This window comes from Littorina saxatilis, linkage group LG8, assembly GCF_037325665.1.
Source record: "Littorina saxatilis isolate snail1 linkage group LG8, US_GU_Lsax_2.0, whole genome shotgun sequence".
NCBI lineage: Eukaryota > Metazoa > Mollusca > Gastropoda > Littorinimorpha > Littorinidae > Littorina > Littorina saxatilis.
The window spans coordinates 32,264,299-32,277,768 of NC_090252.1; the positions used below are offsets into that span (position 1 = coordinate 32,264,299).

Genomic DNA, 13,470 nt, shown 5'->3' on the forward strand with positions numbered 1-13,470 from the left:
ATCATTGTGTTCCACAGCACCCGAGTTCGCCGTACTAGTGAAGCTGAAAAGGACAGGGAGACCGGTGCAAACCACACCCACACAGAACATGGGAACTCAAGACCGCGTGCCTGGTCCACAGAATCTCCCCCCACACACCTTGGGACTGCGGTTCTTCTTAACTTGTCGGAAGAACAACTGTAAGTGGGTTGATTGCTAGTTTGTATTTATGCGAGTTTACAATGAGAGCGTAGTTAAATTGTTGATTATTGTTAGTATGTTATGAGTGTTAGTTGCCATCCTACCTGTCCTTGCATATACCATGTACAAATAGCGTTTTATGTTTTAGAGAATAGACTGCAAAACGTTTTGACTACAAAATGTTTTAATTAGTGTTCTTGGATAGACTTGGAATCGGTGCGGTTTCGGCCAGCTTATGATTACAAGTCTTACTATACTATAAGAACAACTATAGACGGGCACACTGGCCTCGTGGATAAAACGCTGGCCATCCAAGCAGAAGGTCGTGTGTTCAATGCCGGTGTAACACGGAATTTTTACTCCACGAAAAATTTACTCCGGAGTAAAAATGTCGTACGAAATTCTTACTCCGAGTACACTTTTCGTACGAGAAAGAACTCCCCAAGGCACGAACAAATTACTCCCTCCACGACATTTTTACTCCCCATTTTTTTTTACTTCCAGTAAAAATCTCGTACGCAAAAATGGGATGCGGGCGAAGGGATAATGCCAATAAGTGATCTCGCGCACACGAATGTCGCGCTACCCTCCTTCCACCCCTTCCACCACCAAGACTAACAGGGGACAAGGGAGTAAAAATTTCGTACACCTGGCATGGGAAGTTAAATTGCTCGTGTTGGGGTGAAGTAATTTATTCGTTATTTATTCGTCAGGGGAGTAACATTTTTGAACGAAATGTTTACTCGGAACTCACCTGTCTTGGGGAGTAATTTTCTCGTGCAATGGGGGAGTGCTTTCGTAAAGGGAGTAACTTTTTCGTACACAATGTTTACTCCGGAGTAAAAATCTCGTGGGAGTAATTTTCTCGTGTTACACCGGTCGTGCCTGGTGGGTACAAGATGGAGATAGTTCCTATAGATCGCACAGGTCACCTTGATATGTACAGACCTGCCAGTACCGTATTCCCCTTCGTGTGTGCACGCAAGCAACATATTAGGTACGCATGAAAAAGATCGTGTAATCCATGTCCGATTTCGGTAAATTATAGAAACACGAAAACACCCAGCTTGCTTACCCCAAAATCCGTGCATGGCTGCCTAAATGGCGGGTTAAAAACCGTAATGCACGTAAAACTCCAATCTTGCAAAATCAAAAGTGAATGTGGGCGTGTCAGCCCATGGACGAAAAAAAGGAATTAAGGAAAATACAGCGCCTACATATTGACTCGATCATGTATTAAAAGAAATATAAAACGTGAGTCATAATTGGCATCCTGTGTACGTGTTCGTGTTTAATTGTTCATTTTGCTGTTCGCATTTGTATTGTAATCTTGCTAAAAGTATTCATTCGTTTCACGCCACTTGTTTTATTTTACAGTGACAGAATTGAGAATGGAGACACATTAGACAACTCTGAAAATGTTGATGGAAGTACGAAATCCGCAGACGATCCACCTAAACATGAGTTGGACACCGACAAACTTACCACACCGTTGACTTCTGACTCTGTGCCACTGTTCAACTTAACGCCAGCAACACCCGTGTCATCCAAACCGTGAGTCCGTTTGTATATCGAAAAGACAGAATGAAAAACGAAAATAGAGGAGAGAGAGAGAGAGAGAGAGAGAGAGAGAGAGAGAGAGAGAGAGAGAGAGAGAGAGAGAGAGAGAGAGAGAGAGAGAGAGACAGACAGACAGACAGGCAGACAGACAGGCAGACAGACAGACAGACAGACAGACAGACAGACAGACAGACAGACAGACAGACAGAGACAGATACAGAGACAGAGAGAGAGAGAGAGAGAGAGAGAGAGAGAGAGAGAGAGAGAGAGAGAGAGAGAGAGAGAGAGAGAGAGCACTACACACTACAGAAACTAAATGTTACGTACACGTAAACAACATATATATCTGTCGACACTTATATTCATCAACTGTTGAAACCGTCAATCCCTCTATTCACCAATAATTATTACTTCTTATCCCATGACCTGCCTCTTTGTCTCTGTTAGCTGAGGAGGTGATTATTCTGAAATATTCCATCTTGTAATGAAAACATTTTGCACATAGCTCTATCGGTAACGCGCTGGCTTTAAAACACGTTCCCCGCTATACGTTTGGGACTTAGCTTATCAACAAATCATGTCCCAATTTTATCTCCCACAATTCCGAGAGGAATGGGTCACGTGAGATAGAACGCGGGAATACGTCACTGAACGAATGGTTTCCGTCCTGTGAAGACGTGTTGGTGCACTGTCTCTCTTGCTTTGCTTTCATTTTCCTCTAACCTTTCTCTGTACAAGTTTTAGTTGTAGGTTAGTTGAAGTGTATTGACTATTTTGATTGTTTATCATTGTGTCAACTTGCAAGGTAAGGAAACAGTTTGGAGTTTTCGGTGTTTGTTGGTTTTTTGAACCGGGAACTTGTTGTTTCGCGTATGAATTTTATTCGTCGAAGCTAACACATGGAAATGTTAGGCGTCAGTCGGCGCGTTCATTGTTTTTGCAGGTGTGACCTACTATATTTGAGTCAGTTGGGATCGTTACTTGTTTTTGCACGTGTGACCTAAGGTCAGTCGGAATTGTGACTTGTTTTGGTAGGATGACATATTATTTTGGCTACGGAAATGAAGTACACGTTTGCTGACACAGTCAGTCACGATTTGCTGACATAGTCAGTCACGATTTGCTGAAGCAGCCTCTTTGTTTTTTCAGCAGCTGTCTCGATTACAGCAATTACTATCGCCTGAGGCGAACTATGGGCCACAGAAGGTCCGCTGTGCTAAGGCTGAGCACTAGTCCATTGAAGATTTGAAAATCTTTGCAGTGGATTTTAAATTGTTTTCATACTGTAACGGGGCGCTTGCTCGTCCCCAGGAATCAATATAACTTTTTCGTGTGGTTTTTGTTCGGAATATGGCGGACTCGGGAGGTGGTGAATGTGCTGCTGGCGGGAAGAAAACCGGCAAGAAACCGGCGAAAGCACAACCTTCTGAAGTGATACCGTCAGAAAAGACGGGAGTTGATCAGTCTCTTTCAATAGAGAAGAGCTCGTCTGGCCCACGTGATTGTGAAGTTACTCTGAAAATGGACAAAATTTTGGAGACAATGACTGCCTTGTCTGGCAGACTATCTGATTTGGAGAAAGTTGGTAAGCTTAATGCGACGCCTGTTGCTTCAACATCGCGTGGAACCGAGTCGCATGGAACCGAAAGCAGTTCGGCGCAAGAGTCGCAAGCGGATGGAGAAGACGGTGCTTCGGTTAGATTTGCTCATGAGCAGTTCGAAAATGAGTTTGATTCGGCTGAAGACACGGATGTTGCTTCGGACAATGATTTTGACGCAGGCATAGTAGTGGATACAGTTGGCGAGGGGATTCATCCATCTCTGGCAGATCGTTTTGAAGAAGGACTTCTTCTTCCATCAGATCGGGCACGTGTGCGAGACACTCTTCAGAACTATCCGCGGCCCAAAAATGTCACGTCGCTTCGAACGCCGACTCTCAATCGTGAATTAGATGGCAAACTGTTAGACAAGTTTGCAAAGAAAAGAGACTCGAACCTGTCCTTTGTTCAGGAACAAGTAGGTTGTACGCTGAAAATTATCGCTCAGCTTATGTCCGACCTCAAAGAAAAACCAGCAAGTCGGAAGTTGAGTGAGCGTGACAGCTTTAGCAAACTGGCCGATGCGGCTCGACTTCTTATGGCTTCACACAAGGACCTGTCACAAGTGCGGCGCGAAGCACTCAGGCCGACACTTAGCCAAGACTGCAGGGCCTTATGCAATGCGCAGCTAAATTTCAAACTGACGTCTAACGAGTTTTTGTTTGGGGAGGATCTAGCGAAAAGGGTCGACGATGCAGTGAAGAACAGGAAATTATCATCCACACTGTCACAGCCCCTTTCAAAAAACGCCACCAGAGGTCGTCAGTTCTACCAAGGGCGACCTCGACAACAGTTTCAGCAGAGACAACAGTACCAGCAGAGAAGAGGTGTCTCCAACCGACAGACAGGACACAAATTCTCTCCCAAGTTCCACTCCCAACAGAGCGGGATTCCCTCCAAGAAAACAAAACGGGATTAGAATCTAATATTTGTGCGCCAGCGGTTTCTATTTTTTGGGAACAGGTCAGTTCCAAATTTGTGAATACTCCTGAGAACTTTCATAGTGGAAAAGTCGCTGATCATTTGAATAGTTGGAGACAGTTAACCTCTGATAGATGGATCCTTCAGCAAGTCGCAGGAATTGAAATTGAATTTATGATCACTGGTGAACACATTCCAGACAGGAAAGAAATTAGATTTTCTTCTTCCGAGGATGAGCTAGTGGCTAATGAGGTAGCGAAGTTAGTGGAGAAACAGATTGTTCAAGAGGTGGATCAACGGCCAGATCAACTTTTATCCAGTATTTTCTTGCGTCAGAAAAAAGATGGTAGTCAAAGGGTGATTTTAAACCTAAAAAATTTGAATCAGACAATTGAAAAGATTCACTTCAAGATGGATACATTAAAAAACGCAGTGTCATTAATGAAAAAAGATTGCTTTTTTGCCTCAGTTGATCTAAAAGATGCATATTTCTCCATACGCATCGCTCCCAAGTTCAGAAAATATTTCAGATTTCAGTTTCATGGCAAAACTTTTGAGTTCCTGGCTCTTCCACAGGGATATCGTGATTCTCCCCGCATTTTCACGAAACTACTAAAGCCTGTATTGGCCCACTTACGTTTATCTGGCCATACCCTTCTGATATACATTGATGATACCCTTTTGCAAGGAGACACTTTTGAAGAATGCCAGGCAGCAGTGTTAGATACATGTGCTTTGTTGGATCGTTTGGGCTTTACTGTGCATCCTGTGAAGTCAGTATTTACACCTACTCAATGCATTGAGTTTTTAGGGTTTCAGCTTGATTCTCAGAACATGTTAGTTTCTCTGACCCCCCGGACAGTTGATAAAATTCGTACTAAGTGCGCTGATTTGGCTGGAAGAAAGAAATGTACAATTAGGCAGTTGGCTGAAGTTATCGGATATTTAGTGGCTGCCCAACCGGGTGTTTGGGTTGCACCTCTCTTTTTTAAACGATTAGAGATCGCAAAAAATGAAGCCCTTGCTGTTAGGAAAGGTGACTTTGATGCAGAACTTGTGGTTTCAGAACAAGTTCGTTCAGACCTTCTCTGGTGGATTGATAATGTAAAGCAATATCCTTCCCCTGTTAGCAGAGGCATACCTACTGTAATAGTAAAATCAGATGCTTCGAAAATAGGGTGGGGGGCGGAGTGTCAGGGTAGCACCACAGGTGGAATGTGGACCAAGGAAGAAGCTTTTGAACATATTAACTGTTTGGAACTTAAAGCAGCTTATTTTGCCTTGAAATCCCTTTGCAGGGGATTATGTCACTCTTACATTCAGTTACTTACAGACAATAGCACCACTGTTGCTTGTATTAATAACATGGGCAGCACAAAAGTTTTGTGCAACGACATTGCCAGAGACATTTGGTTGTGGTGCTTATCACATAGTAATTGTGTAACAGCAACACACTTACCGGGTTGCCTAAATATAGAGGCAGATGCAGAATCCCGTGTAGATAGACACAACATTGAATGGCATTTGGACACACAAGTGTTTGCAGAAGTCATCAATCGGTTTGGTCTCTGTGATGTAGACTTATTTGCTTCTCGTGTTAACGCACAGTTAAGAAAGTATGTTTCATGGAAACCTGACCCAGATGCATTTGCCATTGATGCATTTTCCTTAGACTGGTCATTGTTCAAGGCGTTCTGTTTTCCGCCTTTCAGTCTCATTCCAAGAGTGCTCCAAAGGATAGAAGTCTTAGAGGCGGAGTGTGTGCTGGTGGTGCCATTATGGACAACGCAAGTGTGGTTCACGAAACTGTTGCGTCTACTAGTAGAACTGCCGGTCCTGTTGCCCCGAAAAGAAAACTTACTCAGTCATCCACTGACAGGGGAGCACCATCCACTACTGAAGAAGATGAAACTAGTAGCATGTTCCTTGTCCGGACAGCCCTCCAGAAACAGGGAATTCAGGATGAAGCAACAGAAATTATCATGTCAGCCTGGAGAGAGGGTACAAAGCGTAACTACGAGTCATATTTCAAACGCTGGCTTCAGCATTGCCTTGAACGGGATAGAGATCCCTTTTGTGCCTCTCCACATGAGTTGATAAGGTTTTTAACGAAACTGTTCCAAGAAGGCAAAGGATACAGCAGTTTGAACATGGCACGAAGCGCTGTTTCCGCATTGTCCCTTCAGGATAATTGTTCAGTGGGTTGTCATCCACTGGTGAAGAAGTTTTTGAAAGGAGCTTTCAACAGACGGCCTGCTTTGCCCCGTACTTGTGTGACCTGGGACGCTAATCTAGTGCTAAATTTTTTAAAAGAATGGTCACCGGCAAAATTTTTATCGCTGGCGCAATTGACGCTTAAAACTGTGCTGTTGTGCTTGTTGGTCTCTAGTCAAAGGGGACAGGCGATTTGGTTGATGGACTTGCGTAACATGAGTTGGACAAAGGAAGATGTACGATGTAGGTTTGGGGATTTGCTCAAAACTTCTGGCCCAAACAAACATCAGAATGAAGTGGTATTTTGTGCTTTTCCGTCTGATTTGGCAATTTGTGTTGTACATTATTTGAAACAATATGTCAAAAGAACTCGTGCATTTAGAGGAACGGAAACGAGACTCTTTATCAGTTGGACAGCCCCTCACAAAGCGGTGTCGAGAGATACTATCCGTCGATGGACAAAGATTGGATTACAAAAAGCGGGTATTGACATGACAATATTTACGCCGCATTCAACTCGTTCCGCTGCATCTAGTAAAGCTGCAAGTAAAATTCCTCTGGCAACCATTCTGAAGACTGTTGGTTGGCGTCGGGCTAACACCTTCACAACTTTTTACAAGAAACCAGTGGACAGTGGGAGGAGTTTTGGACAGGCTGTTCTGTCATGAAGAATTGGGGTAGGTTTATATGTACAGTATTTCAATTCATCGACAGTGCTAGGGTGTAAATGTTGCAGACTTTAAAGTCTCACGTGACCCATTCCTCTCGGAATTGTGGGAGATAAAATTACATAATTATGACGAGCTTACCTGAGTAAGTGAAGTCTAATTGTGGTTTTATCGACCACAATGTAGAGAGGAAAGGGATTACGTGCCTCGCCCTAAATTGTCTTCAGAGTTATACTGATAACCGTTTTCCCTCCCTATCCCTTTCCTCTCTCTTTCTCTTTTTTCTGCACCATTTACACGTCGTTAAACAGTGACGTATTCCCGCGTTCTATCTCACGTAATCCCTTTCCTCTCTACATTGTGGTCGATAAAACCACAATTAGACTTCACTTACTCAGGTAAGCTCGTCATAATTATGTAAATAGTCACTAGTACCCGGGACAATAATATGAGTTTAGCATAGCTCAGTTTGTGTTCGACCCTGGGTTTGGGCAGATATTTATATCCCGGATGTTGCCAATAGAGATATCAAGATCACTGCGAAAGTCTGAGGGCCTGAGAAAGAATATGCAATGTGAAGTACTCGAGGGGAAACCGGTAGGGCCGTGCTATATGATAGTAATCTGGAGGAAACAGAAAACTTTCGAAGAAAAAACTTATTGAACACATTCTTGTCCATGAGGTCCGAAACTTTTATGACCGAGTATTGCATGCTATACAGGTGAAGGGAGATAATTTACATCGGGTTTGGCATCGGAAACGTTATCCTCTAGCATTGGTATTTACGAAACGTGTCTAATTCTACACAATGTTGCAGTCACATTTGTATCATATTCAGCAACAGCATCAGCATCATCATCATCATCATCATCATCATCATCATCATCATCATCATCATCATCATCATCATCATCATCATCGTCATCATCATCATCATCATCATCATCGATCATCATCATCGTTATCATCATTATTGTCATCATCACATTCAGCATCACCAGCATCATTTCACTATCACTGTTAAACTCACCACAAGCGTCATAATTCGTGTCACCAGCTGTAGCTATAACTACATGAGAGGTCATTCGTTAACGTTATACTCATTGCACGTTCTCCCACTTTGCCTATTTCAATGATTCCAGATCCTCTCCAACGAATTATGTAAAAATGTCGAAGAACAACACCTTCAGCGAGGAACCCCCCGAGCCTGACCGTGACGTCATGGTGGACATCGAGAGTGGTCTCAAGTCTGTTCGCAAACCACGTGACTTTTACGCAACTCCTACGCTGGATCGTAAGGACTGTCAGCCTCTGCTGGCTTCGGATGAACTCAATACTTCCCAGTGAAACGGCAAGGAAGAGAGAAATATGCCAGACGATGAATTGAGCATTGTGTTGAAATCTGACTAAGAATTGGAAACTGTGGTGAATGATAGTTGTATTGGTGATGACATTTGTACATGTAGGTTTGTTGGTGTTTTGTAATGCTCTCCCGGGAAATCTATGCATGTGTGTGTGTGTGTGTGTGTGTGGGCGTGTGTGTGTGTGTGTGTGTGTGTGTGTGTGTGTGTGTGTGTGTGTACATAAAAGACACCAACCGTAGTCATACATTTGCATAGTATATTTCCCTGTGAGAATGACTAATACATGTGTAGAGGTGTATTAGTACATGGGAGGCTCAGTGTTTCCTATGGGCGTTTTTTTTCTTCTCGTTCTGATGTATGTATTAACACAATCTGTTTGCGAAACTTGAACGATAACTGTAACTCGTCCGTGTATCGCCGTGTGTGTGTTATTATACGAGGTATCTGGTTCTGCTCAATAACCCGTCTCACCGTTTAGTTAGTTTATGTTCCATATTGGCGAGACCTTGTGTATGTGTGTGCCTGTTTATAATTGTCGTTCGCTTGACGTACTGTAAAAGTATTGCTCGTTGGTACATAACTTGTTCCTTCTGTATGTTATCTCCAATGAACTCCCTGTTCGCTATCGCAAGTATTGGGTTTTACACGATGCCAATGTGTTCGGCTTGTTTCAGAACATCCGCATATTTAAATACAAGGAATCTCACTCTCACATTTATCATTGCAACGCCCTTTCGTTGCAAAATACTGCGATCTACAACGTTAGTTGATTTTTTTTTAAATACGTGACAGCAGCCAAGACAACCATGTATATATGTTCTCTCGCCACACATTTTTTTTACGACATGTACTATGTAAACTAAAGTGTTTCACTTCTACCCACACTTTTTGTAGCCAGTTGTGAACAGTGTGTGAAATACTGATGCATCCACTAGCAAAAGTAGCACACATGTTTACTGTCGGCTACATTCTGTTCCAGTAAAAATATAAGCTACTCACAAAAAGTTAAGGATCACTTGCACACCAAGTCATAACTTTCCAAATAAGAAAGCCAATCCGTTGGTATTTGGCAAACGTTTCATTCAATGCTTTAGTAATAACGATACAACATTTCCTTCAATTTCGAGCAATCGTTTGGTCTGTACATTTTATCAAAGTGTGTACGTATAGAAATTTGATTTCACAAAGTCGTTGAAATCACAAGACATGGCATTCAGATGCTCCCAAAAGTTCAGTAATGCGTGTAACCGCCCTAGCTGTTCTGGCACTCGACGCAGCGAGTCCTCATAGAGTTCACCAGGGTGGTGAAGATCATTTGTGCAAGCGCCTGCCACTCAGCCTGCAGCATCTGGTAGAGGTGCTGGACATCCCTGGGAGGGGGGTGGTTGCTCCTCACTTTGCGATCCAACTCATCCCAGAGGTTCTCAATCGGGTTGAGATCAAAACTGCATGCTGGCCACTCCATTCTGTTGACTCAAGACTGCTGCAGGAAGTCGTTGACCACCCTTGCCCTGTGGGGGCGAGCGTTGTCATCCTGGTAGACAGCCTGCGGTCCCATCTGCTGCAGTGTAGGCACAGCCAGCGGTCGAAGGATCTCATCCCGGTATCGGAGGCCAGTCAGGTTACCCTGTACATGAAACAAGGGTGTTCTGTGGTGAAGGCTGAAAGCCCCCCCAGACCATTACAGAACCTCCACCAAAGGCCACCTTTTCTTGGACAGTGGCGTCAATGTAGCGTTTCCCTTGGTGCCTCCAGACCCTCAGTCGGTCGTCGTTGTGGTTCAGGGTGAAGCGTGATTCATCACTGAACAGGACCTGGGACCATTGCTGACGTGTCCACCTCACGTGACGTCTGCAGAAGGGGCGGCGTGCTGCCCTATGGGCTGGAGTTAAACGTGGCCGTACAGCTAGGCGACGAGAACGGAGGTTAAACCCATGAAGGCGAGTCCGTATGGTCTGTTGGCTGTTGTTGGTGTTAGTAGCCACCCTCAGCTGCCTTCGAATAATGCTGGAAGAGGCTGTTCTTGTTTGCAAGGCTAGTCGTTCAATGAGACAATCTTCACGTGGAGTTGTCTTCTTTGGTCGCCCAGGTCTGCGTCTTTCCTGGACCCTCCCAGTGGCTGTGAAACGTTGAATCAGTCTGACAATGACCGAGATGGACACGTGAAGTCGCCTGGCCACTTCTCGCTTGGGGACACCATCTTGGAACCATGCAACAGCTCGTCCCCTCTCAAACTCGTTCAATTTTTGTCGTGGAAGCATTGTCAGATAATGCCTAAAACTGGTGGTATGTCTTCTCAAAAAGCCAAGCAAGTGACAGCATCTCACACATAAACAGCAGTGCTTGCACGTGCATAATGGTTTTTCCATGTGGCTTGTGCAATGTGTTCAGGCTGAACGGTCCAAAACAAGGTCCTTTTTCGCAAGTTTCCGCTTTTTCTTTTGCTACCAAGCTCAGTAGTAGAGAATCCCGTTCAATTTTCCCACTAACACAACATCGCCCACTTGCAGCTGAATACGAATTTATAACAATTTAGTTTGACGGAGAAATAAATAACAGTGGCGAACTGATTTTATTGAGCACCTGTTTTCTCATAGTGATCCTTAACTTTTTGTGAGTAGTGTAGTTCGTCACACACTGCTCACAAATGGCTACCAAACGTGTGTTCTAAAGTAGAACGTACGCTCAAGTTTACAGTGCACGAGAGCTAAGAAGCATAAATCACATGGAGGTACAAAAAACAAAAACAAAAAAAAACAGTTTCGTTGTATTTTTCATAATGCCAAGCATCGAAATGTTTGTTCAAATTCAGGTCAAAAGTTAAAGAATTGAAAGAAATTGCGCACAGGATACAATATTGTGAACAAATTAACCTCTCCAGTTATTCTTTGAGATCTTGAAGAAGAAGAAACCCATTGATATGAAGATTGCCAAAGCTCTGAAAACATGTTAGGCTAAAAAAAATGTTGGCCTGACTCCTGTTTCGAGTATGCAACTCAAAACTGTGTTGTGCAAAGGAACTTTTTCATGCATGCTTGTGCAAATTCAGGTCAAACTTTACAGAATGTTGAGAAATTGCATACAGGATACAATGTTGTAAAAAAACAAACAAATAACCTCTTTAGTTATTATTTGAGATTCTGAAGAAGAGCAAAAAACTCCAATTTGATATAAAGTTCTCAAAAGCTCTAAAAATGTATATATATATATATATGACAATATAATTTATGTGACCCTCCACCACGGAATGAGTCGCATGCCACCTTTGCATGATTTTCATCTTCCTAAAGACTTTGTTATGCTCTATCCAGTGGTAAAAACCGTTTTAGCAAAGCGCAAAAACTGTTTGAGTTATAAGCCTGTAACTAAGGTGACCCTCACACTGTTACCAGACATTCCCCGGACTTACATTAAGCCTAGCGCAGAACCTCGCGAGGTGACATGCGACTCATTTTGTGGTGGAGGGTCACATATTGCCATGTTTGGCCGGCCTTCTGTTTTCAGCATGCATCTTAGAACTGTTTTTGTTGACTTACGCCCGGTTGTCGCGAACGCTGTTCCGTATTGTTTCATTTCAGTTATTATTCATTCGATGACACCGAGTGTCTTTTCTACTGCAGTGAAATGAATTATATGTGACTGATTGCGAATACATCGTGGAATATGGCTACAGTTTGCTGTCTGACGTTTTGATTCCAGAGTGAAAAATGTGTGTGTATTTATGTGTGTGTCTGTTTGTGTGTGTGTGTGTGTGTGTGTGTGTGTGTGTGTATGTGTGTGTGTGTGTGTGTGTGTGTGTGTGTGTGTGTGTGTGTGTGTGTGTGTGTGTGTGTGTGTGTCTGTGTGTGTGTCTGTCTGTCTGTCTGTTTTATCCTGCGTAATATTTGCAAACACCCACTTGCACATACGCCCACATGTACAGAATAAAGTGAACACTCGTACTCATATCACACACGTATTGCACACTACATGTTTTTACGTACAGTGATGTATAAAATGTAATGTCAATCAGACCAAGACAAGCCAGCTCCACATGTTTAAATCCTAATATGTTGCTTTTGTTTTCATGTACGAATCATTATTTCTCGCGCAAGTAAACGTGCCAGAAAAAGTTGAAAACAAAATATAAGTGTTATTAATTAACAGATTAAACGGCTAATGCTTCGTAGGGTACGCTTCTTCAAAACATTATACATTTCAAAACATGGCACTAGAATCATGGGAAACATATCTTTTAGAAAGACGCCATTCACAACAGTAAATATATACATGCCTACGCAGAGAAGTGATCGTTGATGAACACAAATCGCATTAAACGTAGACATGATTACAAGTGTTTATGGGTTACAGTTCCTAAAATGTTAACGATAACATGATGTCTCTCTCTCTCTCTCTCTCTCTCTCTCTCTCTCTCTCTCTCTCTCTCTCTCTCTCTCTCTCTCTCTCTCTCTTTCTCTCTCTCTCTCTACTCTCTCACTCTCTCTCTCTCTCTCTCTCTCTCTCTCTCTCTCTCACTCTCTCTCTCTCTCTCACTACTCTCTCACTCTCTCTCTCTCTCTCCCTCTCACTCACTCTCTCTCACTCTCTCTCTCTCACTCTCTCTCACTCTCTCTCTCTCTCTCTCTCTCTGTCGCTCTTTCTCACTCTCTCTTAATCTCTCTCACTCTCTCTGTCTCTCTTTCTCTCTCTCTCAGGCTCTCTCTCTCTCTCTCTCTCTCTCTCTCTCTCTCTCTCTCTCTCTCTCTCTCTCTCTCTCTCTCTCTCTCTCTCTCTCTCTCTCTCTCTCTCTTTTGTTGTATTGATTGTATTCACAGATGACTTATGCAGGTGTGTGTGTGTGTGTGTGTGTGTGTGTATGCATGTGTATGTGTGTGTGTGTGTGTATGTGTGTGTGTGTGTGTATGTGTGTGTGTGTGTGTGTGTGTGTGTGTGTGTGTGTGTGTGTGTGTGTGTGTGTGTGTGTGT

At 43.2% G+C, this 13,470-nt stretch overlaps 1 protein-coding gene across 1 annotated transcript in view; it reads left to right on the top strand.

Annotated features, from left to right (window-relative positions):
* The window catches only part of LOC138973324 (uncharacterized), a 19,762-nt gene extending 7,590 nt beyond the window's left edge, over window positions 1-12,172 (top strand). Inside the window, exons 5-7 of the mRNA XM_070346049.1 lie at window positions 18-179; window positions 1,558-1,734; window positions 8,284-12,172. Coding sequence (XP_070202150.1) covers window positions 18-179; window positions 1,558-1,734; window positions 8,284-8,488 — 544 coding nt within the window. The 3' untranslated portion in view covers window positions 8,489-12,172. The remainder of the gene's footprint in view (window positions 1-17; window positions 180-1,557; window positions 1,735-8,283) is intronic.
* Window positions 12,173-13,470: the final 1,298 nt, after the last annotated feature.